We start from the raw sequence: 26,623 nt of genomic DNA on the forward strand, positions 1-26,623 counted from the left end.
CTAGTGGGTCATGATATATGGTCTCTAGCTTGCTAGAATGAAAAGCTACCAAAATTGTTCAAATCAGTGACTTTGAACCACTCTTCTCTTGATTATGGAGCTGGATTTAGGAAGTTTTTTTAGTAGCATGCTTGAGGAATAAGATTTCAGACTTGCAGAGATTGATGACTTTATGAACCTTAGAAGTCTTCTGTGTAAGCTGTAGAATAGGTGAATGATTCCAACCGTAGACTAAAAAATTCTGAATCTGGACTGTTTACTTGTACTATTATTGCTTTTTCTTATACATCCTTGATGAAGGATGACTCTTATAGCCGAAGGGCCTCTTCTTCAACATACTTAAGATCATGATTAATTTCACAAAAGTTGACCAATGCATGCATCTAAAATTTTCAAGTGTTTCATGCCAGGTTTATACACATATATATATTGTGATGTTTTTTTTTTTTTCAAAATGATATATAAAAATTTCTCTTGTTATATAAAATCATAAAGTAGTATATTAGATCTAGTACAATTACTATTTGATGTGTTAGTGCAGATTTAAATTTCTACTAACAATTATATTTCACAAAACCAGATTATTTTTTTTTCTCTTGTTCAGTCATCAGATGAAAAGCAATGTCTACACCACAGCCTCCAAATGAGCAAAGCCCACCACCAGCCAAAAAGGCAAAGACTGATGGTTTGGAGACAACTAAACCGCTTGCTCAGCTTCCTGTAGTTACCATGACGACCCCTTCCATTCCATTAATGACAGCTACTCCTGTGACCGTAATCCCATCGTCTTCAGCTAATTTTCCCAGTGCATTAAGTCTCACAATATCAAACGGTAGGTTTATTTTTCATTTCTTGATTAGATGTATTAATAATTCAGCTATATGCAAAATTAGAATTTTCAGTCTAACTATTGATGTGTATACAGTGTATAATTATTTCATTCATGTGTACATGTAGATGTACACACAAGGCAGAGACTAAAAATGTTAGTCCAGCAACCTAGACTGGAGACCTGTATTGATTTATTCTCATGGTGATTACATGGCAGCTCTGCTTTCCATCTGCCATAGCACTAAATTTACATGAAGATGTTGTGATCAGTAACTCAGCCTTATTGTTGTGAAAATCTGCTCCTAAAAGCATCAAAACAAACTTGGAATATTTTGTTATTTTCCTCTCTGAAATCTGTTTGAAGGCTAGAGCTGCAGTAGTTTTATGGAGAAAAAAACCCTGGTATGTTTTGATGGCAGTATTGTACAGAAATGTTTCGTTGAAATGAATCCTAGAGCATGCATATTGTTGATTCTTTAAATGATAATTTAGGGAAATGTCATTTTGCTCAGACCTCATTTTATATGTTATATTACCTCTAATACAGCTTGAATATATCACCTTGTAATAATAATGTGAATATTGACAACCTTCTTACTCATTTACATTGTAGTTTTCCATTAAGTGTAAACAAGTGCTGGACATAATATAGCTTGTTAAAAGACAAGTGAGCTTATGGCATACTGCAGCATCTGTCTGTATAAATGGTTAGTCTCTACCTGCTGCATAGGGAGGGGCAGACCCAATTAAGGAAAATAGAACAAATTCTTCGAAATCCTACTACTCCTGTAGGAATACCTGGATTTTGCCCAAATTTTGTCTTTAGCATTTTTGGGTGATAGGGAATCAATTATATGTAAACATTGGGTCTTCGCCTCATAGGGCAGGAGGGGCAAGGCCTAATAGGGGAAATAAAGCAAATTTTTAGTCTAGCAAATCGCTCTGCGTCCATGATCTGTCATCCGTCTGCTCACAATTTTTGTTATCACTATTTCTTGAGAAGTACTGGATTGCATATGTAGGTTCCCCTTGGTCCTTAGTTGTGCCTGTTTGATTTTGGGACAGATAAAATAACCAAATTGGAAGACAGGCAGCCATTTTGGATTTTTTCAATTAAGTTTGTTATTGCTATTTCTGTAAACTAAGCTATCAAACTCTTTTAAATTTCATATGTAGGTTCCCATTGGTCCTTAGTTGTGCCCATTTGATTTTGGGTCTGATCATAAACATGATATGGCTGACAGGTGGCCATCTTGGATTTTGACTTTGCAAGTTTGTTATTCTTATTTCTTGAAAACTACTTTATAGATCTTTCTCAAATTTCATATATCGGTTCCTTTTGGTCCCTAGTTGTGCCCATCTAATTATGGGACTGATGAGAAATACAAAATGGCCAACAGGTGGCTATCTTCGGTTTTGCTTTCAAAAGTTTGTTTTATCGCTATTCTTGAGAAGTACTGGATGGATCTTTCTCAAATTTCTATGCCATGCCTGTTTGATTTTGCTACTTAGCAGAAAAAAAACCAAAATGGCCCACAAGTGGCCATCTTGGATTTTGATGTCTAAAGTTTATAATCACTGTTTCTTGAGAACTACTCTATAGATCTTTCTCAAATTTCTTGTATATGTTCCTTTAGGTCTCTCCTTGTACCTGTGTGAGTTTGGGACTGATCAGAAAACCAAAATGGCTGACAGGTAGTCATCTTGGATTTTGCCTAGTAAAGTTTGTTATTGCTTATTCTTAAGAACTACTGAATGGATGTCCTTAAATTGATACATATGTTCCCTTTGGTCTCTCCTTCAGCTGGTTTAATTTTGGGACTGATTAGAAGAAACAAAATGGCTTCGATTTGACCATTTTGGATTCTGCAAAGGAAAGTTCAAAATTTTGTCAACTTTTGACAACTTAAACCATAAAGACTGGCCGAATTAAGGTATTTATATTGGAGGCAAAATTTGGCGTCATGAAATTTATGTTACGTGGGTCCTTTTCAATATATCACCAAATCTTGTTTGTTGAATGAAATATTTATAAAATCAATTGAAAGTTCTTCAAACAAGGCTATAACTACCAAAACATTTTGTAACATTATGAAATATTTACATCACAGTTTCTATTTTACGTTTCATTTGGAATGGACACCATGCCATTTTTTGTTAGTCGAGAGGTGTTTTCACATATCTGTTTTGTTCAGTGTTATTAAGACAAGGTGAATGGATTAAGATTGGAATAAGAATGGAAGAGATCAAGGAAATGCATTTACTTTTCAGAAATGTACATTAATTTATGTTTAAAACATTTTGAAAAATTTGCACCTTGACCTTACTTTTTGTGTCATAAATGTTTTTCATCCACAGATATACTAGGAATGACATTAAATTGTGTATTATTTCCACTATGTGATTGTGTATATCCTCACAAAAGTGGTTTATGTCCCCAGCACTGTGAATGTAACGAAAAACTTCTGAACATGTTTTAAAGAAATTAAATCATTTGGTGCTTGTGTAAATTGTGTTTTAATGTTACATCCCAGACATTGAAACTACAAGGGATTTATTTCTTTTACGAGTAGATTGGTATATGTTTTAAGACATGTTTGACGTGCATATCACAGGTCATTTACGGCTGTTTAACACACATCTGCACTATCGGACTACAATGCCAAAGATGACCTATATACTGGTGGAGTGGCGATGATATAAGCCCAGTGTTATGTCCCAGATATTAGACAACTACATAAGCCAATTGAAAATGTTTGAAATGACAGAATTTATTGGGAACAAATCGGAAATTACAAGTCTTTGAATATCTTACAACAAAATGGCTTTGAAGATTGACCACCGACAAAATATAGTGCAGTAATTTTACAATTTTAACCAAGGTTTGCTGGATTGATTGATGCCGTTTAGTGTCCATCGTTTCGTCGCGATGAAATACTTTCAAATATGACCAAAATGTAAGATTCCTAGCTTCATATAAGATAAGAAATTTCAGGATATACATGAAAGACTGGTGTACATTTAACAAATAGTGGATAAGAGGCATGTTACATATTATATTTGCTAGTTGTTCCTTGGATGCACAGAACATTTCATGTCTTCATTATGTCTTTATATTCTGTAATAGATTTAATATTTTGATGATGAAATGAGCACAGACTCTCTGTTAAACAATTTTGCATGCTATTGCATTTAACATAAAATCTCCTAGTGTATGAGAGGTATATCCGTGTAACAGAATATGTCTGGGATGTAATATAGACTCGGATCCTAAACCGAATGTAATGCAGGACATCATAATTACACCTGGTGAATAAAATCATAGCCAAGAGATTCTTGGAAACAATATTTTGAAAATCTCTACTGATAATACTATGGAAAAAAATGCATCTTTACCCAAAAACCTTGTTGATTGCAAAATTGGCGTCCTAGCTTTACATCTGCTTATTATTTTTGTGAATTAAACTTATTTGATGGCCTATAATCGAAGTTATAAATATTCATGGCAATACCTCATTTAGATTGATATTTATTGATTTTTCATGAATTTGACAACAAAACTTACTTGAGAAGGAAACAACTACATTTTCTCCATCATTCAAAGCAGAACTCTCTTCTCCTTATTTGGTCAGGATGCATTTTGTGGTGTGAAATCTACCACATCACGGTGCTTTACCTTGTTTTAAATAATCAAAAAAGGTTGTCTCAGACAGAAATATTTGATGATACCAAATTCTGTCTCATTAAACTATTTGAAAGTAACGACTTTAACCATAAAGACTGGCAGAATTACACTTAATATAATGTTAAGTCCTTTGAAGTTTCATATATTTTACACAGAAGTAGAAACATGCTTCAGTTTGATTTAATGTTTCGTGGGAAAATATGAAAGTTCTATCCAGTATTTGTGTTTCTGAGTCTTTGAAGCGTGCAAGAGAATCCACTCTTCCCCATATCTCTCTACATTGCTGTATGTGACATGCATTGCTTGGTATTATTAGTATTAACGAGCATCACTTCTGCTACAGTAGGAAATCAACATGCTTTACATACGATGTCTTATGAACATGAATGGACCTTACAATATAACATGGTAAAGGATATTTAGAGAAGAATCTATACTTGGTTTTGATCTAGAAAGGGATTCTGTAGTTCATGGCTCATTTGATGTATCTAAAAGCCTGTTTTAGATTTGAATACTCTAGGGTCCTGTTTTATGTTCCCCAAACAAGTCATTAGTTCTGGGTTGCACTGCCATTTACTGTGAAAATCAATGGATCATACTACGCCAACTGAAGTTTTTAACTCACATCCTCAAATGTGTTATTGTGCTTGTCAGCATATTTTCTTATGTCATGTTCTTGCGTACATATTTAAACATTTCAGTGATTTCTATGAAAGGTGGATAAAATTGATAAGGCTTGCCAGAGTTACAAAAAATGTAATAGTGTCCTCATGTGGGTGTGTCATTGCATCAAAAATTTCATGGTATAGATTTGGAAATTGATTCATTTTTATACATGTTTGTGAAGAAAACAAGATGTGATTACCTGAAATGAAAAGCTATATAAAATGACATTTCGTTTTTAAATTACTGCAAATCTTTAAAAAGAATATAAGTGAAACATATCCAATACACATTTTTGTTAGCTCACCTTGTCCAAAGGGAAAAAATGACCTTGACATACATTCAAGGTCACAAGGATAAATTTTGTTTAAATCTTTAATTGTCATCTGATTAATCAGAAGCCTAGAAGCATATTTGACTGATAGGTTCAGAGGATGAAACCTGACAAATCTTCCGAAAAAAATTACCTTGACCCATATTCAAGGTCTGTGGGGTCAAACTTGTTTAAACCTTGATATGACTCATTCTTTGGAACCAAAATCTAAGAGCATGATATTTGGCTAGTAAGTCTCTTGTATGAAGACTGACAACATTTGTGAAATGTGGAAATTGGTTAATATTGATTGGATGTGCCCTCTTTGAATGTCAATAGTGCACATGTTAATGTATTTGTAAAAAAAAAAAATTGATGGTATTTTTGATGAACATTAGATACTAGGTGAACGATGCAGGCCCTTTGTGCCTCTTGTTTAAATGCTTAAAGGAACCAAGATTCTATTTGTATATTTAGTTATGTTGATAATTAGTGATAGGACAGTGATCAAATATATTCTCAACTCAACTCAATTATCATCATTGATCATTAATACATAATATTCTTTTATGGTGTAGCAAAAGTAATGGTCATATAACGATTCATGAAGATGACAATGGTCTTTTATTCTGTATGCAAAATTTAGTTTAGTGTTGTCTTTGAGGTTAAAGTGGCAACAAATTGAGTATTACTGCCAGAGAGAAAGCACTCTATTTTCACTGAATATGAAGTACACAAAAAATTATTTAACCAGCTGACTGCATCTGAAAGCTTTTTTGATTTCAACAAATAATTTTTTATGGATTTTATTAATGGTTTCCCATCACTAAACAATATCGAAGGAGATCATGTTTTCTAATATCATTTGTTGGTGATTTGTGTTTAGCAGGTAAACAGGCCCAACTGAAGATACCTAACCCAACATCAATACCACAGATGAGGACCCAGACTCCAGCGACTTTCATTGCACAGAACCAGGTGCAGCAGTCGGGGGGTACCATCACCATGAAACCACGCATGACTATCATGCGCCCAGCAATGCAGCCCCAGCACATACAGCTACAGCCTCAAGCTCAAGGGGGCAAACTGGTGAGTTAGGACAGCGCTGTCATAGAACTAGACAATATTGTCACAGTGAAATAATATCACTATACAGGGCAATAATGTACTGTCTGATGACAATAGTATCACATGGCAGCATAAAGCTGCAAATACAAGACAGTAAGATAATATTGCATGCTTGGGTAAAGGAAAACAGTTTTGAATAAATGGTAGATCTCAGCCCTCTAGGGTCAGAGGGGCAGGGCCCAATAGAGAAAACAATGAATTTCATTAAAATCTATCTTGTCATTAGGAATAGCAGGATATTGTCCAGTTTTGGTCTGAGGCATGCTTTGGAAGTTTTGTATAAATGATGGATCTTGGCCTTTTCAGGCTATGACTTTCAAGGTCATAGGTGTCAAATTTGTTATAATCTGTAAACTTCATCTTAGATAAAGCATGGTTTGAAGCCTTATATCAATAGGTTCTCAGAGGAATTAGATAATGGCAGGGATTAATTTAGACAAATTGTACTACCGAAATAGTATTCCTCAGGAGGTATGTTTTCCCTTCTGAACATAAACCAAGTCCTCATGAAGAAAATGTACTTAAAACATTGGGAAATTTCCCCAAAGCAGAGAAAACTTTCCCCAAAACAGAGCTAATTAGTATATTTTATATAACATGTTTCCAAATCATGCTATCAAGAAAAAGAAATATCAACGTAACCTCAGCATTGTCATATTTCATTCATGTTATCTTCTTGTATGTCATAAAGATTTACCCTTATTTCTGAAATTTCCCCTTCTTCCACAGAAGGATAAAAACACTTAATTTTAATATTTTTGTTCCTTTAAATCAATAATTGTACAGGTACCTGGACAAGTTGCCATGACCCAAGTGACTTTGTCTCAGTTTCCACCAGGAATCATGGCTCAAGCCCTGCCCCCTGGGGCCATCACCGTGCAACAGAAATTCGCCCCCCAGATGGTAACAAAAATAAATCCTCAAAATCTACAGGTTCGGCCAGGTAAAGGAGCACCAGTTCAGCAGATATTGCAAAACAACAAGGGACAGATTTTTGTGAATCAGATACAGCCAGGAACAAAAGCAGGTGGAGTTCCTTTACAACAAGCCTGGACTGTCAAACCTATCATAGGGGCCAAAGGTCAGGAGCTCAAAGTCGGATCGCCAAATGTTTTTGCAATTCATAATCCAACACAGCAAGGGAAAATGATTCCAGGGAGTAAGCCTATAGCTCTGGTGTCTCAGGCACCTCCAAGGCTTCCAACCTACAGTCAAGCAATACAAATGACTGCTAACAGTCAGGCTATTCAGATGGGTGCTAGTGGTCAGTCTGTACAAATGACCTCAGCAAGTCCTGCCTTACAATTTACTTCTACTTCTAACAAAATCCCTGTCACATCAATGACAAGGCCACATACAAGTGCAGTTGTCATGGTTACTGCTGCATCCCCATTGAGGACTGGTCCACTGGTAACTGCAACAACAACTATTCCCATAAATACAGCAGCAGCTGCTATGAGGACTGCTGTGCCAACAACAGTCCCCATAGCAACCTCAGCATCACCCTTAGTAACAATCCCTGTAGGAACATCTGCAACTATTCCTTTGGTAGCAGCAATAAATGCTGTTCCTACCACAGTCTCAACACCAGTTAGCAGTGTCCCATCAGACCAGAGCACAGCTGTTAAACAGGCTCCAGTGTCAAACGAAGTGCCCAACGACCAGTCATCAAGTAATGAAACTCAGACCAGTGTTATCATAGAAAATATCAAAAAAGAAAAAGAGGATGATGATTCCAAAAACATTTCTAGTGTTAAACATTCCAACACTGATACAGATACATTAGTTAAACCAGATGAAAGTGTGCCAACACAGTTGCCTGCCACTGATGCCGACACAGGTTCTGGAGATGGGGATAAATCTCCCACCTACTCAGAAAATGTCATAGTCAACGCTACTCAAAAGACTGAGGCAGAGGACAGTGCTATTAAATGTACATCAGAACAAGATCAGGAAAAATCCCGCAGTAATGAGCCCAGAACTGTGATATGTAACTCTGAGGAAAGTATTTCTAGTTCAAATGACACAGTATCTGTGAAATTGTCCCAAGAAACTAAGTTGAATGAAACGGCTGTTTCTGAAGTTGATGCAAAAGATACAACGTCAGAAATGACACCAAATCAGTCTGATGAAAGCAAACAACCAAAAGTAGAGGTTGAAGTGGAGGAGGCAGACTCCTCGGAAACAAGACTTTCGCCAATGGAGGTAGAACAGGTGCCCGATTCTAGAGGTGACAAAGGGGAAAAGGATGTTGTCAATTCCAAAACTGAGGTAACATCTCTGTCTGACACAGTCAAATCAGAGGAGTCAGGCACAGACCATGCCACTACACCAGCCCCAGTGGCAGATTTTGATGTCATGGATTCAATGCAGTGGGAAAATGGTGTGGCATCTTTAGAAGGCAGCAATCTGAAGGTATGTGTACATATATATTCTATACAGCAAGACTTTTCAAAATTTAAATTCATCAGGTTAAGAACAAGGGAAAAAATGAAAATTTACCAATGCTCTAAGGGTCGTCAAAAACCTACCCTGTAACTTCTAATTTTCTTACTTACGTAAAAGGTGAAAGTAAAGCTTTTGTCATAGTTTCAAGCAGGTAGTTCCTTCAACTCAGAAAACAAATGCAAGATAATGGTATCAAAGTAAGATCTACACAATAATAGATCTACAAATGTTTCTGATTGTCACTTCTTCATTCATTGAATGTGGATAACCATTGTTTTCTTATACAGTTTAAGATGAACGAGTTCGGAGTTCTTGAAGTGGTTACTGAGGACCTTGAATGTCCAGAAACCCTTAACACAAGTAGCGAGTCTGAAAACACAAACGAGCAATCAGGCAACAAGAAATTATTAAATTCATTTGAAATCAAAACAGAAGGTTAGTATAACTGAACATCGAAATACCAACTTATGTTGAAATTGAGGCAGTAATGGAATTTTTTCCTTAAAATTCACATGTATTTTGATATATACTTTGTGTACTGAATAAGGTTTTACATTTTAACAGACAAATCTGCCAACGATGGAGATAAAGATGATGTATGCTGTTGTACTAACTGTGGCGAGTATGGATTCCGAAGTGAATTTCTTGGAAACTCTGGAGATATTTGCTCTGAAGCATGTATGGAGGCATATGAATCCAAGTACGCTTTGAAATAATTTATTCTGAAATATTCTGTAAATTTAATTTCCAAAGCATTAGTTTGTTTGAAGGATGTTGAGAAATATGGATGAATGTTCTGTCTACATTGTCATAAATTCAAAGTAAGCTATATGTAGTCCCATTACATAACATTGGTCTTTGTCAACTGTTTTACACATAAAAAGTGTTTATTCCTATCATCTTTAAAAAGATGTAACTTGGAAATTTCCTTGTAGTTTTTCATTGTTGTAAAACTCTTGTAGAAAAAATGGCAAAGGTGTCAAAAAGAATGTGATGTCTAAAATGGTGCTGGGGATGAAAAAGAAGAAGAGAAAGCTCTTGTTAATGAAAGGAGGACAAGGGGAAGAGGAAGTTTATCCTAAAGGATTGGCAACTGGTGAGATAGAAAAATGTGTAGCATTTCATATTTCACAATATAGAGTAACATTCTGACTTGAGATGAAATGAAGATTTCAGTTTATTGAGGAAAAAAATAGAAAAACTATATGTTTAGAGGATTAGATCTCATTATATTATTAAATAATTTTGAATTTGTTCTTCAAATTTTAAAATGTTTGTATTTTACAACTTTAATATTGGTGACAATGATGCAGTAGATTTGACTTTAAGATATAAAGTCTTATTTTCCTTGTTTTGTGTTTTCTGTCAAAGGGAGAAAATCTAAAGCATTTGTTTGGCTGAACTATCTGGAACAAGAAGGTGGAGAGGCAGCTCCAGACAAGCTCTTCAAGGAGGTAGGCAGCCAGTTTTTCTGGAAACAAACATTTGAAAAACAAGGATGGAGGAAATTGCATATTGCAATTTGTTATGCTCTGATGAAGACAATATTTCTGTAGTTGTTTTTAGATTGTTTTTGTAACCCAGGAAAGTTATCTCAATTATTTTTTGACCAGGATAAGTTATCTGTTAATGTCTACCTTAACATAATGGCCCAATTACAGCTGAATGTGTCATTCATTTACCCAAAGGTCCTTATGATCTGTAGGCATCGCTCTATCCATCATCATTTATCGTCTGCCATACATAAACTTTTTATATTTTAAACATGTTGTAGCATTGCCCTGAAGCATTTATTACTGATAGTCTTGTCTTTGTTTCAGCCTTTCCCTCAGTCTCGCATAGGATTTAAAGTGGGTATGAAGCTGGAAGGAATCGACCCGAAACATCAGTCCCTGTTTTGTGTCTTAAGTGTGGCTGAGATCCGTGGTTACCGACTGCGACTTCATTTTGATGGCTACTCGGAGTGCTATGACTTCTGGGCCAATGCAGATTCTGCCTGGATTTTCCCTGTTGGATTTTGTGATAAACATGAGAGAGTTCTACAACCCCCAAAAGGTGAAAGAAAAGGGTTTGATGTTTCTTACCATAAGATAACATTTATAGCTAATTTGAATAAAATAATGTCACAGGTCAGAGGGATGTTTTTTGGGTTACAATCACTTACATGTGTTTATATTCCGAATTTGTTAAAATGAAGAAACATATGAATATTTCCTGTCCTGGTGAAACTTCACTTTAACCAAGAAATTTATCTTACATTTCATTTTCCATTTTAAAATTTGTTTTCAGATGTTTTTGGAAAACATTCAATTGAACGGAGTAAACATTGGATTTTGAAATTTTGTTTCCATTGTATGAAAGAATAGCATTCTTGAATGTGAAATGATGTGTTATATTGTCTGATTCAGGTTTTACTGCAGAAAACTTCAGTTGGTCAGGCTACTTAAAAATGGCTAAAGCCATACCTGCTCCTAAGCATCTATTCCAGAATCAGCCAACTCAGGTAAGTCCATCACTGAACTTTCTCTATGTGTGAGGGAACACCACCATATTATATACAGTTGTCATTCGGTATCATATTACCATCTTTGACATAATAAGTGCACCTACACCTTTCAGCACCCCCGTTTTTTCAGGGAAAGAGGATGTGTGCACTAGTCAAAACCTCAGTCTTTCAACCAAGGACTCTGTTGCAGAGAAATGAAAAAAACACTATTTCTAAGCAATGGAGGAAAAGATATGGCTGTTAGTGATAGGTAGTTATAACTATAGGTAAAAGAATATATCAGATTATAGCTAGATTGCAATATGTTCTAATATCATTGTGTCAATAGTAAATCATAGGAAATTTTAAGTTTAATATCTATTGTCGATTGTTCCATCAACTATCGATAGCTTTCTATAATTTGGTATTGATAACATCTTTTCAAAATTATTTAGTGTTGCTTCTTGAAGCCCCGAACACAGGAATTCCTGTAATCCCACAATAGAATTGACTGAATCTTTACTACATTTGGTTTTGTTCACGTAATATTAGTTCAAATATCAAACACTTCATCACACTGATTGAGGGGAGGTTACTCTAATTTGACAAAACTTAAGATCATGGTTGCACATTCCAGATTTGTGAAAACACTTCATATTTATACCGGATAGGTTGCCCTGTCAATAATATTTTTACAGAGTTTTCTACAATAGCAAGTGCTAGGGGATTAAACTAACATTAATTGTATTTACTACATAAATGTAGATTTGTAAATGAAAAAAAAAAAAATTCTTGTTATTTTTCCATCCAGAATTCACATAGAAACTTTCGTGTACATGGTTTTACTAAGGACACCCCTTTTTGTGATTGTGTAAGCCCAATGCTTTTTAGGTAGAATACAATCTATAGAAAAAATTGCTGTGTTGAAAAAATTGCTGTGTTGAGAATTAAGTTTTAATGTTTTATGGAATAAATTAGAATACCATTAAATGTAATTGATTGATAAAAGCTGTAGGAACCTCGGAAAACACCAATGTCTGATGCATACAGTTTCAGTGATTATTTTCTGTTATCTGTTTATATTTTGGAACCCTGGAATGTAATGGATACTTCCAAAGTATTAAATAAACAGATGAAAATTTTGTCCATTATAGAATGTAACTTTCAAAGCCTTTTGTGTTTTTGTTGTAGAATGTAACCCCCAATGCATTTCGAGTGGGCTCTAAGCTGGAGGCTGTTGACAAGAAAAATAACAACCTAATCTGTGTTTCCACTGTGGCCGACACACTTGGTGACAAAATACTGGTGCACTTTGATGGGTGGGAGGATACTTACGACTACTGGTGTGATGTTGCATCTCCAGACATTCACCCTGTTGGCTGGTGTCATGAAAACAACACACAACTCTCCCTTCCTTGTGGTCAGTTCTCACAGCTTTATCATTACAACACTCACCCTTCATATTGTGTATTCTTGATACCCCAAGAGTTACAAATCGCTTTCACTCTCTGCACCCCTGGAACATCTCATGGCAAAATGAAAGCACAAGCAGAGTAATTTGGTTGGTCTAGAAGGGGTGACCAATCACAGACTGATATGCCCCTTTGAAGATTACTAAGAAGCGACACCAAACATTAAAGCCAATACAACAAAACATTATGTGACCTTAAGATTAGATTGATGAACATCAAAGGATCAAATAGTCCTTTTATTTTATCAACATTGCACATGCTACCTTCAGTTTTCCCTTCAAATTTCCTGGGGTTCAGAAAGCAATACTTAATGTAACTCCTGGAGTATCAAGGATGCATATAATGTGGAAATGTAATTGGTGCAGGTTTTCGATATTATGCTGACCATTTTGCATGAAATTGAATCAAGGATAATGATACCATATTTGTTTCAGATTGGAAGGAGACAGATTTTACTTGGGAGAGTTATCTAGCTAAAACTAAGTCAGTGGCTGTCCCTGCCAGAGCTTTTAAACCTGTAAGTTCACTGTTGTTTCCATGGTTACATTATTTTTATGCCCCCACCATTTATGGCCGGGGGCATATAGCGTTGCCCATGTCCGTCCGTCGCATCGTGTCACGTCCCAAATCAGTATATACCACCTAACAACTTCATTCGGAAGGCAATTTTCATGAACCTTCATACAAATATCAAGTATGGAAAGACCTCATGCAGTGTTGAATTTCTTGGCATTCTAAAAAAAGATGGCCACCAGGGGGAGATAACTCAAAAAAGAGGAACATCATCTTATTTCTACATAATTTGGTACTTGTGGGTTTTAAGGCATAAGGAACTAATATACTCCCTCATTTTTTCCAGAGAACAAAATTCCAAATTCATGTATGTTAAATCAACTTGTCAATTTAAGTATGAAACTTAAGTTGTACATAGTTGCATACAAATTAACAAAATCATCTCTTTCGGACCTTTCACTATTATTTCACATGGGGGGGGGGGGGGGGGGCATTCATGTCTTACAGACATTTTCTAGTTTTTATAAAAGAAGGAAGGTAGCAGTACTTCAGAAGGATTTTGTATCGTGACAATACCTTGTGGTCATAAACAATTAATTTTTTGCTTGACTCTCTGAATGTAAATATGAAAGGATTTTGATATTACATCAGTTCTATGAAGTAAGATTTGTGACCATTTTGGAAGCCAGCAGCATGGTTAAGCCTTTATCATATTTATTTTCTGTAACATTTCAGAGAGCAGCATTGGGTTTTAAGGTTGGAATGAAACTAGAAGTTGTAGATAAACGGAATTCACTCCTTATTCGTGTGGCGACTGTGGCAGCAGTGGATTGTCATCTCATCAGGATCCACTTTGACGGTTGGGCAGATACATTTGACTACTGGCTGGATGATGACTGTCCAGACATCCACCCGCCAGGCTGGTGCAATAAGACAAGCCACCCTCTGACCCCTCCAATAAGTAAGTACAAGCCACCCTCTGACCCCTCCAATAAGTAAGTACAAGCCACCCTCTGACCCCTCCAATAAGTAAGTACAAGCCACCCTCTGACCCCTCCAATAAGTAAGTACACACCACCCTCTGACCCCTCCCAATAAGTAAGTGCAAGCCACCCTCTGACCCCTCCAATAAGTAAGTAGAAGCAACCTTCTGACCCCTCAAATAATTAAGTACACGCCACCCTCTGACCCCTCCAATAAGTAAGTACACGCCACCCTCTGACGCCTCAAATAAGTAAGTACATGCCACCCTCTGACCCCTCAAATAAGTAAGTACACGCCACCCTCTGATCCCTCCATTAAGTAAGTACAAACCACCCTTTAACCCCTCCAATAAGTAAGTACACGCCACCCTCTGATCCCTCCATTAAGTAAGTACAAACCACCCTTTAACCCCTCCAATAAGTAAGTACATGCCACCCTCTGATCCCTCCATTAAGTAAGTCATAGATGAGTCCCCTTCTACCTTCAATAAGAAAATGTGACCCTCTAACCCCTATCATAAATAAGACATAAATAAGTACCCTTACTACATAAATTTTCCCCATCTACCCCTTCTGTCAGCCATATCCTTATCATTGCTCATTCATGTTGTATACACACACTGAGGTGCTTTCAATTTAGAACTTCAATCCCCATTCTTTTAAAGTCTGATTACCATACTAATGGCCACTTTAGTGAGTACAACTGAGCTTTACACCATTAATAACTTATATAAACAACATGTCAACAGGTCCAGTAGATTTGGTGGACACAGCTGAGAAAGGAGGTTGTCCAACTCCTGGCTGTAAGGGGATTGGTCACATAAAGGGAGCCAAGTACACAGGGCACCACAGGTAGGTGGCATCTATAAACAACCACAGAAAGGTCATGGGTAGGTACAACAGGTCAAGTAGGAAGTTGTTACAGGGGGGACAACAGGTCAAGCAGGGGTCAAATGTGTCAAAATCTTCCAACAACTTCTTGTCAATAACCAAAAGCTCAAGGGTGCTGATATTGAGTCAGAAGCATGCTTAGATGAAGGGCTACCAAGTTTGTTTAAATGGATGACCTTGAACCTAATCAAGGTTATAGGGGTCTAATATGTTAAAATCTTTAAATGGTTTTCTTTTAATAACCAAAAGATCAAGGCTAATGATATAGGTTCTGTAAGATAATTTGATTAAGGGCTTCTGGATTTGTTCAGATGATTGACCTACATTTAAGGTCACTAGTGTCAAATGTGTTGAAAACCTATAATATCTTCTTTCAACAAACAATAGGTCCTGGGTCATGGTATTCATTATGTAGCATGCTTGATGAATAGGATTTCATATTAACAGATATTGACAGAGTGAACTGACAAATTCTTTCTGTGTAAGATGTTGAAGAGTAATTCAGGCCATAGCCTCTATCATATATATGGCTTTATAGTCAGATGACCATTAAGTCTAATGGACCTCATTTTTTATTGCAGTGCATTTGGTTGTCCATACTCTAGTTCCAATATCAACAAGGAGACGACTCTTCAAGATAGACTGGGGTCAACAAGGGCAGAGGAGGTGAACCAAACCCCTGCCCCATCACCTCCTGGCACGCCCACCCTAAAGTCCCAAAGGAGTATGGAATATCCATCTTCTCCAGAGCTCAAGTAATTCTTGTATAAACATTTCTATGGAAAGGGGGGAAAGAGATCCTTTCCATATTGTGTTGAATGATTTACATTTTAAATTGTCAAAGCATTTAATAATTAATTAATTAATTGCTCTAGAACAAATGGAGAAATAGATTCAACTTATTGTATTTCCTCTAGTTGTAAGGACCAGCATGTGAACATGGCTTATTTAAATATCCCATATACAGATGGAATAAGTTGTGGAGATCTATATCATGTGAGAGGCTGTTATCCAGCCACTTAAACCCACTAATAGACCCTGAACCATTCTAAAAGTCCTCTACAGCTCAAAACTTTCTTGAGTTTCTTGAGATGAATGTCAGTCTTTTCAGCTAAACAATTGGTCTGAAAATTCAATGGTCGACTTGGAAGAGTAAACGGGGAGTTACAAAAGAAAGTACCGGACTGTGACGAATGGTCGGTGAATTTTCATATCAACACTTAATTTGAAGATTTACGCTAGTTCGTCAAATACAAACTGAGATAACGGAATGTTTTGAGGACTTTTTGAACAGTTAAGGTCTACCAGTGAACACATGAACAAAGTGACACATAAAAAATATCATTGATGTTAAATTACTTGTCTTATCTGTAGAAAATGTCCCACACCAGGCTGTGATGGATCTGGTCATATTACCGGAAAGTTCACCATGCATCATAAAGTATCTGGCTGTCCTCTTTCCGAGAAAAACATCATGATGATGCAGATGCAGAATAAACCTCAGCATTTAACAAATGGTGACACTTCCAAGGTCAAGGTCAAATCAGGGCGAGGTCGGAAACCAAGGTTTGTTTTCACTAGTGCAGAAAATGAATTCTCAATCCTAGATATATGTGACTGTGATAAATAAAATGGGTCCAGATGATGAAAAATATTTGTTTTCTTTTTCATGTATAGGTGTCAGTCTGGTATGGTCAAATATTTTAAGTTCTAAATCTGCATTAAAAAAAATTGTTTAAGTTCAAAAAGATCCAACTTTCAAAGAGCAAATAAAGATCAAACAATGGTGGGCACCATGATCCTTCTGGGATCTCTTGTTATAGAAACATTGTCAAAAATAGTTTTCTGTTCACAAGGAACACCTGAAAAACATTGAAAGACACAGAAAATCTACATCATAGTATTCAGGTGTGTTCAGATATTCACACCAACAGCTGCATGTGGGGAATAAAATCTGGCTTTGCAGCTCCTTGAGACATGTAAAAACTTTACCTTATCTCCACAGGAGCTACTACTTAAACCTGGGTGACCGAGGACCAAACAAACTGTCTCGGGAGAGAGAAAAGGAAAGTAAAGGTAAATTTTATGGTAGTGGTGTGTACTTAATTGTTTTTCTTCAGGCTAATAAATCAATGTATATCACCTCCTCTCATGATATAATGTTGTTAATTATTAAAGTGATTTATTTGCAGATTCATTACATATCAGTATATCAATATATCACTAATTTTTGACTGAACTAAACTCAGTCACATTTAAGCCTACTGTCGCAGCCCCTGGAAAGAGATGTTATTACCAATTCTAGCTCTCTGATTGGTTAACAAATTTCCATTGAGTTTCCAACACCACCTGGTGACAGTGATATGCTATAGTGGATGTTAAACCTGTAAGATAGATAAGTAAATTCCAGACAATGTTATGCACGAATCAATCACAATGAGACAAGTAAATGTTGCAATGGAATCTTATGAAAACTGACACTATTCAGAGATTTGTATCAATCATGAACTAGCCTTGCTCAGGTTTGGGACAATATGGTAGATTGCACAGGGGTATGGGATCATTGACATCTATTCTTAGCGATCTGTCTGAAAGTTGTCTTCAAGAGACAACCACGCCAGAGTCATATAGACTCTTCAGGAAATATCTTTTAAAATAATCAATATAATAAGTGTCCAAGCAACTTCTTCAAGTTGGTCAAAACTACAATATGGCTGTCATGATGTCTTTTGTCAAAAACTGATCAGAAAAGCAAAATGGACAACAGGTGGCCATCTTGATTTTGACTTTGCAAGTTTGTTTTCGCTATTTCATGAGAAGTGCAGGATAGTTCTCTTGCAAAATACCTATGTAGGTTTCCCTTGGGTCTGATCAGAAAAACAAAATGCTCCACAGGTGGCCATCTTTACTCTCCTTGTGCTCGTTTATTTTGGGAGGGATCAGAAAAACAAAATGGCTTCCATGTCATGATCATAACCCCTTAATTGCACAGCCATGCAAGGTCTCACAACCCCTTAATTGCAAAGTTATTGCCTGTTATTGAAACATGTCATGAACATAACTTTACTGGCATTTAAACTTGGATAATACAACTTGGTGTATACATCGGTTATACTAAGTGAATGTGCAGTTACCAAATTAAGTGCCGGCAACCCCGTAATTACAGAGTTATTGCCCTTTGTCAATTCTTCTGTGTCCAGAGCATAACTCTACTTCCATTTAATCTAGGAAAAGGAACCTGTTTGTATATATCGATCATATAAAAACGATGTGTATAGTACCAATGTAAGGATACACAACCCCTTGATACAGTGTAATTGCCTTTTATTGAAAATTACAGAGTGATTGACCTTTATTAAACTTTCATTTCATGAGCATAACTTTACTTCATTGTAAACTAGGATACTGAAACTTGATGTATACATTGATCATTCTAAAAGGATGTGCATTAAATTCTGGGTCTGCAACCCCTTAGTTACAGGCCTATTGCCATTTTTAAAAGTTTTATGTCCAACTTTGCTTTCATTTAAACAAGGACAATGAAATTTGATGAATACATTGGTCATACTAACATGGATGTAAAACATACCAGATTCAGGGTTCGAACATCTGATTACAGAATTATTACTCTTTATTAAAATTTGTGTCCAATTAAGTTGTTTTTTAAGGAACATTCATTAGTTTCACTTATACTCTTGTTGTTAATGGGTAGAAGTGTTTGTTAATGGGTAGAAGTGTTTGTTAATGGTTAGAAGTGTTTGTTAATGGATAGAAGTATTTCTATATATAAATTCTTAATGACTGTTTATGTAGTGTCCACCGACTCTAAAAACACCAACAACCTACATAGTGGAATCCACCAGTCAGTTTTCATGTCCTCTATGGTTCCCAACCCCAATAAGGACCTGCCCCTGTGTTGGGAACAACACTCAAAGCTTCTCCCAGGAGTGGACAAAATGAAGGGTTCCGATGTGTCAAGCTGGAATGTAGATCAAGTGTCCCAATTTGTCCGTTCTCTTCCTGGTTGTGAGGAGCATGCCAAGGCTTTCAAGGATGAGGTTTGTGGACCTTTTCATAATTCATTTTTCACTGAGAATCGCATTATACCAAGTTGACAAAGAATTCAACATTCAGCTTTGAAATAGATTACTGATTTTTTATATATCTTACTAAAACAAGTTTTGAGGGACTTGTGGATGGCAGTGTTAAAGCTGCAGGTCCATGTAAGGAAATACTTTCAAACTGTCAGTTATAACAACATTGGCATTATAACACTAACTGTAGAAGTTTGAAGACCTTCACAGTTTATATCTGATATTAATATGTTTATTTTTGTTTACTTTGCAGCAAATTGATGGTGAAGCATTCATGTTGATAACTCAGACAGACATTGTTAAAATCATGAATGTGAAATTGGGGCCAGCTCTGAAAATCTTCAACAGTGTTCTCATGTTCAAAAACTCTCTGGATGTTTAGTGTTAAAAAATAACTGGATGTTTAGCTTTCAAAACCTCACTGAATGTTTAGTGATTAATAGCTGTCTGTGAAGTGAGAGAACAGTGTACATTGTGCAACATAACCAGTTGACAGGAGCAGGCTTAAAGAACTGGTATCTGGAGGCTAGCTTCTCACATCAGAACTGATGTAGAAGGAACAGAGAGCTAGCCTCTCACATCAGAACTGATGTAGAAGGAACAGAGAGTTAGTTACTCACATCAGAACTAACATAGCAGGAGCACAGCTAGTCTCTCACATCAGAACTGATGTAGAAGGTACGGAGGATTAGTTTCTCACATCAGAACTGATATAGAAGGAACACAGAGGTAGTTTCTCACATTAGAACTGATATAGAAGGAATGGAGGACTAGTTTCTCACATCAGAACTGACATAGAATGAACAGAGAGCTAGCTTCTCACATCAGAACTGATGTAGAAGGAACAGAGAGCTAGTCTCTCACATCAGAACTGATATAGAAGGAACAGAGAGCTAGCTTCTCACATCAGAACTGATATAGAAGGAACAGAGAGCTAGCTTCTCACATCAGAACTGATGTTAAAGGAATGGAGAGCTAGCTTGTTCAGTGACATTGGACTGTGATGGACAACTTAAAAATGCTTCAACATGTTTTATTTACAAAATGTTAAGATAGAAGGTTTGGAGCTGATTGTGCCATGGTTTTTAGGTCACATGATAAAAAGATGACCTATTGCGATCGCCTTTTATCCAGCGTCATACATCATAATTTTTTTTTTACTTCATCTGGAAAACTCCTGAACCGAATTTAATGAGATTTTACAAAAATCTTCCATTGCTAAAGGCATACCAAAATTGTAAACTGTATGGATGGAAGGGTCTTAAAGTGCTTAACCACCATTGTAAATTTCATGAACCTCCAGGTCACACATTCCCTCTTGGGGAGAGGGTAGAATTTAAAGTTTGTATAGGAAAATTACATTTTGGCCTGTTTTTTGGAAATAGTTCATACTCAGTTATAATTTTTAACTTGTTATTAATTACTAATTAGTTTAGGATGACAATTTGATGAAAAGCACACATTGACTTTGGCTGACCTCCAGGGGCTGATAGGCAGGGCCAAAAATTGGGTCAAATTGACTATAATTACAAAAATCTTCTTCTCACTACCCATATATGATGGAAACTATTAAATATTGCTCATGGATGGAAGAGTTTATATAGGAAAATTATATTTTAAGTGTAATTTCTTTTAATTCAAACTTGGTGAAAAGCCTAAGCATGGGAAAACAGTTAATGATATTCACAGTTTACATTTGCATTATGTGAACAATGTAGTTAAAATCATCTTACATTTATAACAAAATCATTTCTTTATGACATGTTACAAGAACCATTGTAACTCTGGTGACTGTTAAGGCCCTTGGGCCTCTTGTTGACTATCATAATTGTATTTGTATGTGATTTTATTTTAATATTTAGATCTATATGGAAAGCCAGTTCGACATGCTAAATGCTTTATGCAAATTGCTTTATGCCAGATGCTTTATGCTAAACGTGATATGCTTTTTCTTTGATTTGTATCATTTAAAGACTTCCACGTAACCTAAACTCAGTAGAAAATATCTCTTAAAGCTGACTTTGCAAATTATAAAACTTCCATGTGGAGTTTTAAAAAAAAAGAGATACCTTTTAGAATGCTTCCAAGACCTCCCCCTAGCTAACAGTATTTTCGGGTCATTGTATCTAAGGAAGTGGCAGACATTTAAGTCCAAGTCTTGCTTAGAAAGGTGTAAGGGCATCCCGCAGTATAAAAGGCATGCAACTTGTCAAACCGGTTATCATTATTTCAATGATGGTGCAGCACAACTAATCTACAGATATATATAGATGGATACATTGCATAAGAATATACATTACCTCGCATCATTTTTTTTTTTTTTCCTAAGTGACTGAAGAATCTGTTTTGGAGGAAAAAACACACAACATATCAACAAATGAATAATAACAGCTAACCCTTCCTTGTGCTTGTACAGATATAAATTTGTGTTATAAGCTCAATTTTTTGTTTTTCCAGCAGAAAGTTCACTGGTCAAATTTTTACACAATCTACAATAGGTCATCACTTTGCATGTGTTTTTCTAGTCAAGCATTTACACTACTATAATTGAGAAAACGTAAACAAATACTTGCATGTTTTACAGCATTTTCAAACGCTTCAGTGACGGAGTAAAATTGGTTGTGTAGAGGTCAGTTTCCTTGCACATGTTTTGAGATATATGTGATGGAATATAGGGAGATTGCTTTGTTAACAATTTTATTATTTTGCTCACCTAGCCTGAAGCGCCAAATGGAGCTCATACATTGTTACCTGACAAAATTACCTTGACACATCTTCAAGGTCAAAGGGGTCAACTTTTTGAATGACTTCATCTAACTGACAAAAAAGTGCATAAGCATGGGATTTGGTTGATAGGTTCATAGGATGATGACTGACAAGGTCAGTGAAAAGCAATGACCCTGACCCATTTTGAAGGTCAAAGGGATCAAATTTTTTTAAACCTGTAAAAGATTTCTTCTGGTAAACCAAAAGACCGAGAACCATGATATTTTGTGGAAAGGTGTTTCCAGAAACAAAGAAATATATGATCCAGGTTGTAACTGTTACTGTTCAGAGAGTTGAGTATTAGAAGCCTAATGTCATGGATATGGGTTAAAATTGATTGCATGTGCCCACTTCAAATGCCAACGGTGTATTTGTCAATACATTTTTGATATTAACACCAATTCTATCTTGATGAACATTGAATACCAGTTGAGCTATGCAGGCTCATTGTGCCTCTTGTTTATTCTATTTTTGTAATATAATTTTAAATAGCTGAGAAGCACCAATTGCTACATGCAACTTCAAGTACCTTAGGTGAATGCACTCTTTTAGGGTCACATGTTATCATAATATAGAGGTGAGTATTACTTGGAGCATTCAATATTGAAATGATAACCGGTTTGACAGATTGCAAGCCTTTTATACCCTGGGATCCCATACCTTGTCTTTAAACAATGTCTGCTACTGCCTTAGATATGCTAACTGGAAGACATTGTTATCATGGGGGCATCTCAGAAAAAGGAAACGAAAACTTTCTAATCTCAAAATGAATTTTTAACTTGCATTTTCAGATTTAATGTCTTTTTTGAGGACAATAAATGTTGGTTGGCTTCTGTTGTTAAATATAAATGTTGTTAAATATAAATGTTAAGGAGTAGTTTATTTGTTTATTATGTTGGGGACATTCTATATATTTCAATACTTCTTTTAATGCTTTATATGAAATGTGTTATGCTAAATATATTAAATTCTTTAAAACCTATCTTGTTTTTCAGAAATTGCAGGATATTGTCCATGTTTGATCTGAAGCATGCTTGGGTGAAGGAAAATCAGTTTTGTATTAACAGTGGGTCAGAAAGGGGAAACAGGATAAATCGTTTATCATTCTTTTTATGTAGGACTGTATTAATTCTGTCCCAATTTTGTCTGAGACAAGCTTGGGTGAAAAGGGGTCAATTTTGTATGAAGATTTGGTTCCTGCCCTCTAGGGCTGGAGCGGTGGGGCCATGTAGTAAAAATAAAGCAGGTTCTTTAAGATCCTTCTTCTGCTGGAACTGAAGACGTCCTTGATGAAGAGAACTTAGTATTTTACTATCTGTGCATCTTTGGATGGCGGGGCAAACCTCTTGTTATAAAAACCTAATAATTATCCTCAATAAAACTTCTTCCTGATCAAAACATTCCACATTAAACATTTCACATTCAGCAATTTACATGAAGCATGTCATACTGGCTTTTAATAAATTAATTATTATGTAACAGTTAAGTTTGCTCAAAGTGTGAAATCCATTTATGTTTGTTTGTTTGATGTAATTGTACATTGATATTGTGGTGGTATGGAGAGGTTGGTCCTGTTATAACACAAAGGAACAAGACTATATCCGTATTAAGAGAGATATGAAATCTCTTTACCATGTTTATTGTTAAATTTACACTTCCTGACGACATTAAGAAAGATCTACATGAACATCTGTTGTATCTGATTAGTATAGAAGTCTTCAGATGTAACTACATAGTTGTATCATACTTCATGCATTCTGGATCATATAATATATTTTTAGGTCATCTGATTTGAAGGATCATGATGATCTATTGCTATCGTTTGTCGTCGTCTGCCATTCGTAAGCTTTTCCATTCAAACACTAATCTGCTGAATCCCTAGATAGATTTTCACTAAATTATTCGGTCTGAAACATCATTGGATGTGGCATATCATTTCTTTAATTCAGAAAGTTGTTTTGACCACTAGGGACCTGGGGACAAGCCCCAAAAGGGGAACTTAGTCAATATTTTCCTTCAAAATTTTACTCTTCCTTTATGTTTGAATTTGAATTTTTTTTTTTTTTCAAATTTTGTCTGAAATATCATGCGGGGTAGGCAATTAGTTCTTAAATCAGAAAGTTGATTCAACTGCTAGAGACCTGGGGTCAAGAGAGATCAGGGGTTGACAATATTTTGCTTCAAAAGTCTCCTCTTTTGTAATTCTTGGAGGGATTTAAATTACACTAAAATTCGGACTGAGACATAATTAGGGAGTGACACTGATATCAAACATGCATGAAGTAATTCCTAGATTGTCCTAACCAAATCTTTATTATTTCAGTTTGGCCCAAAACCCAACATAACTGGTCTTGAACAAATAGTCTGAACTACTTTTCAGGTTTCATCCACACCTTGGGGGAAAATATTTGGAATTTAATTTGTTGAGGGAAAGAAATGGAATATTTTTCAGCTTGGTCTAACACTTCATCATGATAACCACAGTAGCCATTTTGAAACATGATTGTGGAACTGTTTTGTTAAACAGAACCTACCATTTATGAGTTTGTGTTCAAAATTTGAATTCATCAGACTTGTTATTCTGTCATCAGTTGATTGTCAGATGAACGTTAAGGGCCATAGCCCTTTTGTTCATTAGTTTAGGTCAGATGACCTATTGCTATCTTGTGCCATCCGTAAGCTTTTCCTTTAAAATGCTGCCCATGCTTACTGTCTGCACAGATTTCACTAAAATTTGGTCAGAGACATCCTAAGGGAGTGGCAATGATATTAGACGTACATTCACCTGGTATGAAGGATTGGTGGGCATAACCCCAAATGTGTCCCAAATTCGGTGAATTCTTGGGTTAAGGGGAATAAATGTTAGGTCTTTGAAAATCATAGAGAATTATTTGAAATCCTACTCCTGCTGGAATGAATGGATATGTCCAAATTTGGGTTGAACTATTCTTGAATGGCCCCCTGGGGTGAGAGGGAAGTGGTCCATTTGAGGATATGAAATTTTTTAAAAATCTTTTGTAAATCTTGCAATTAGTATGAACAGTGAATCTGACTTCTGTTAGACCACAAAGATGGGATCCAGTAGGAAATTTATTTCAGAAATTATTTCTCATATTTGAAATTCTTTGTTAAAAGACTGAATAAGCCAGATGAGTAATGCAGGCCCCTTGGGCCTCTTGTTTCTGTTTTCGGATCCTTAATCTATTTGTATCTTGGATGAATGGTCACCAAGTTTATCTAATGAACAGTGTAAGACAACTTTCAAGTATTTAAACAACTTCCTTTAACAAATCATGAGACCAAGAGTCATATTTTATCAGTGGTTTGTATAAGTCAAGGTAAGATCAATATAATGACATACAATTTGTGTCAGGCATTTGATCTGTGTTCCAGCTGTTGTCGGTTAAGAATTGTTCCTTTCAATACGTAGATTTTAACTGTCAACTAAATCAGATATTGATTATTACCAGTTGAATTTTTGAAATCAAATTGTTTTATCTTCCAATATATCAGTATGATGAAGATTTTCAACTAATTAGTTTGAGTATTGGTCACTTTTGAGTTTTGTGGATTGTAACCTTATACAGAAGCCATAAGCCTTACTCATAATTCTATTTCTTTGTCATCTACCCAGATATATATCTTAGTAACCAGCATATGTAGAAAGTATATTTACTTCATGAGAATTTAGTATTTGTTTTACAAAATGAAATAATAGAAACCTAAATAGGGCTTGTACATATGTACATAATCAGGGTGTGATTATTTCCATAGTGCTTTCATTAAATAAGAGGAGCTGTATTGATATCCATTATAAGAAATTAATGGTGGACTTGCATATATATATTGCACAAGATTCAAACTACATACAATGGAGAACTTTATATACTACATTGTTTTATTGTTGATGTCTTAATGAATTGGTTTAATTGCTGATTGATCTATTGTTGGTATAATATAACATGATGAATAGGCTTTACAACTAACCATTGAGATCTGTATTTTTAGGGGTTTATTTTTTTCATTGACGAAGAGGGAATCAAATTGTTGGAAAAACAGATGCATGCATCTTGAAAATAAAGTTTGTACTGTAAACTGTAATCTTTCATAATTTGTGGAGAAAATGCATTTTCTTTTCTTTTAGGAACCAAAGAATAAAAAGAAACTTTCTGTAATCTTTTAAACTGATATCTGGTGTCTCTATTACAACCTTACAAATTGTTTTGTATGTATATTGCACCTAGAGACTTGATGACTTAGCTTGACGTTCGTAAATTCTTGACTTTCATTTCTAGCCCACCTGAGGGGCAAGTGAGCTATAGGGATACTGTGTTGCAAATCTGTCATCTGT

The 26,623-nt window shown here is 35.7% G+C and overlaps 1 protein-coding gene across 1 annotated transcript; it reads left to right on the top strand.

The window, feature by feature from the left end:
* Nucleotides 1-621: 621 nt before the first annotated feature.
* LOC132560354 (lethal(3)malignant brain tumor-like protein 3) lies at nucleotides 622-23,095 on the top strand. The gene is made up of 18 exons (XM_060225026.1): nucleotides 622-832; nucleotides 6,379-6,581; nucleotides 7,407-9,035; nucleotides 9,356-9,503; nucleotides 9,633-9,768; nucleotides 10,031-10,164; nucleotides 10,440-10,522; nucleotides 10,889-11,123; nucleotides 11,477-11,571; nucleotides 12,745-12,973; nucleotides 13,460-13,542; nucleotides 14,274-14,499; nucleotides 15,271-15,373; nucleotides 15,994-16,167; nucleotides 16,787-16,978; nucleotides 17,418-17,488; nucleotides 19,226-19,470; nucleotides 19,760-23,095. The coding sequence occupies exons 1-18, from the start codon at nucleotides 622-624 to the stop codon at nucleotides 19,886-19,888; spliced, it is 4,326 nt and encodes a 1,441-aa protein (XP_060081009.1). The 3' UTR covers nucleotides 19,889-23,095.
* The last annotated feature ends 3,528 nt before the right edge of the window (nucleotides 23,096-26,623 follow it).

Source organism: Ylistrum balloti, unplaced genomic scaffold, assembly GCF_031769215.1.
Source record: "Ylistrum balloti isolate Yb309-2 unplaced genomic scaffold, AGI_CSIRO_Ybal_v1 Utg371052, whole genome shotgun sequence".
NCBI lineage: Eukaryota > Metazoa > Mollusca > Bivalvia > Pectinida > Pectinidae > Ylistrum > Ylistrum balloti.

Excerpts from the sequence above, each read along its gene's own strand:
- LOC132560354 (XM_060225026.1), top strand. The coding sequence starts at position 622 with ATGTCTACACCACAGCCTCCAAATGAGCAAAGCCCACCACCAGCCAAA. Across the intron at positions 16,168-16,786 it reads CCATCTTCTCCAGAGCTCAA|AAAATGTCCCACACCAGGCT; the intron begins GTAATTCTTGTA and ends TCTTATCTGTAG. Across the intron at positions 17,489-19,225 it reads GAGAGAAAAGGAAAGTAAAG|TGTCCACCGACTCTAAAAAC; the intron begins GTAAATTTTATG and ends CTGTTTATGTAG.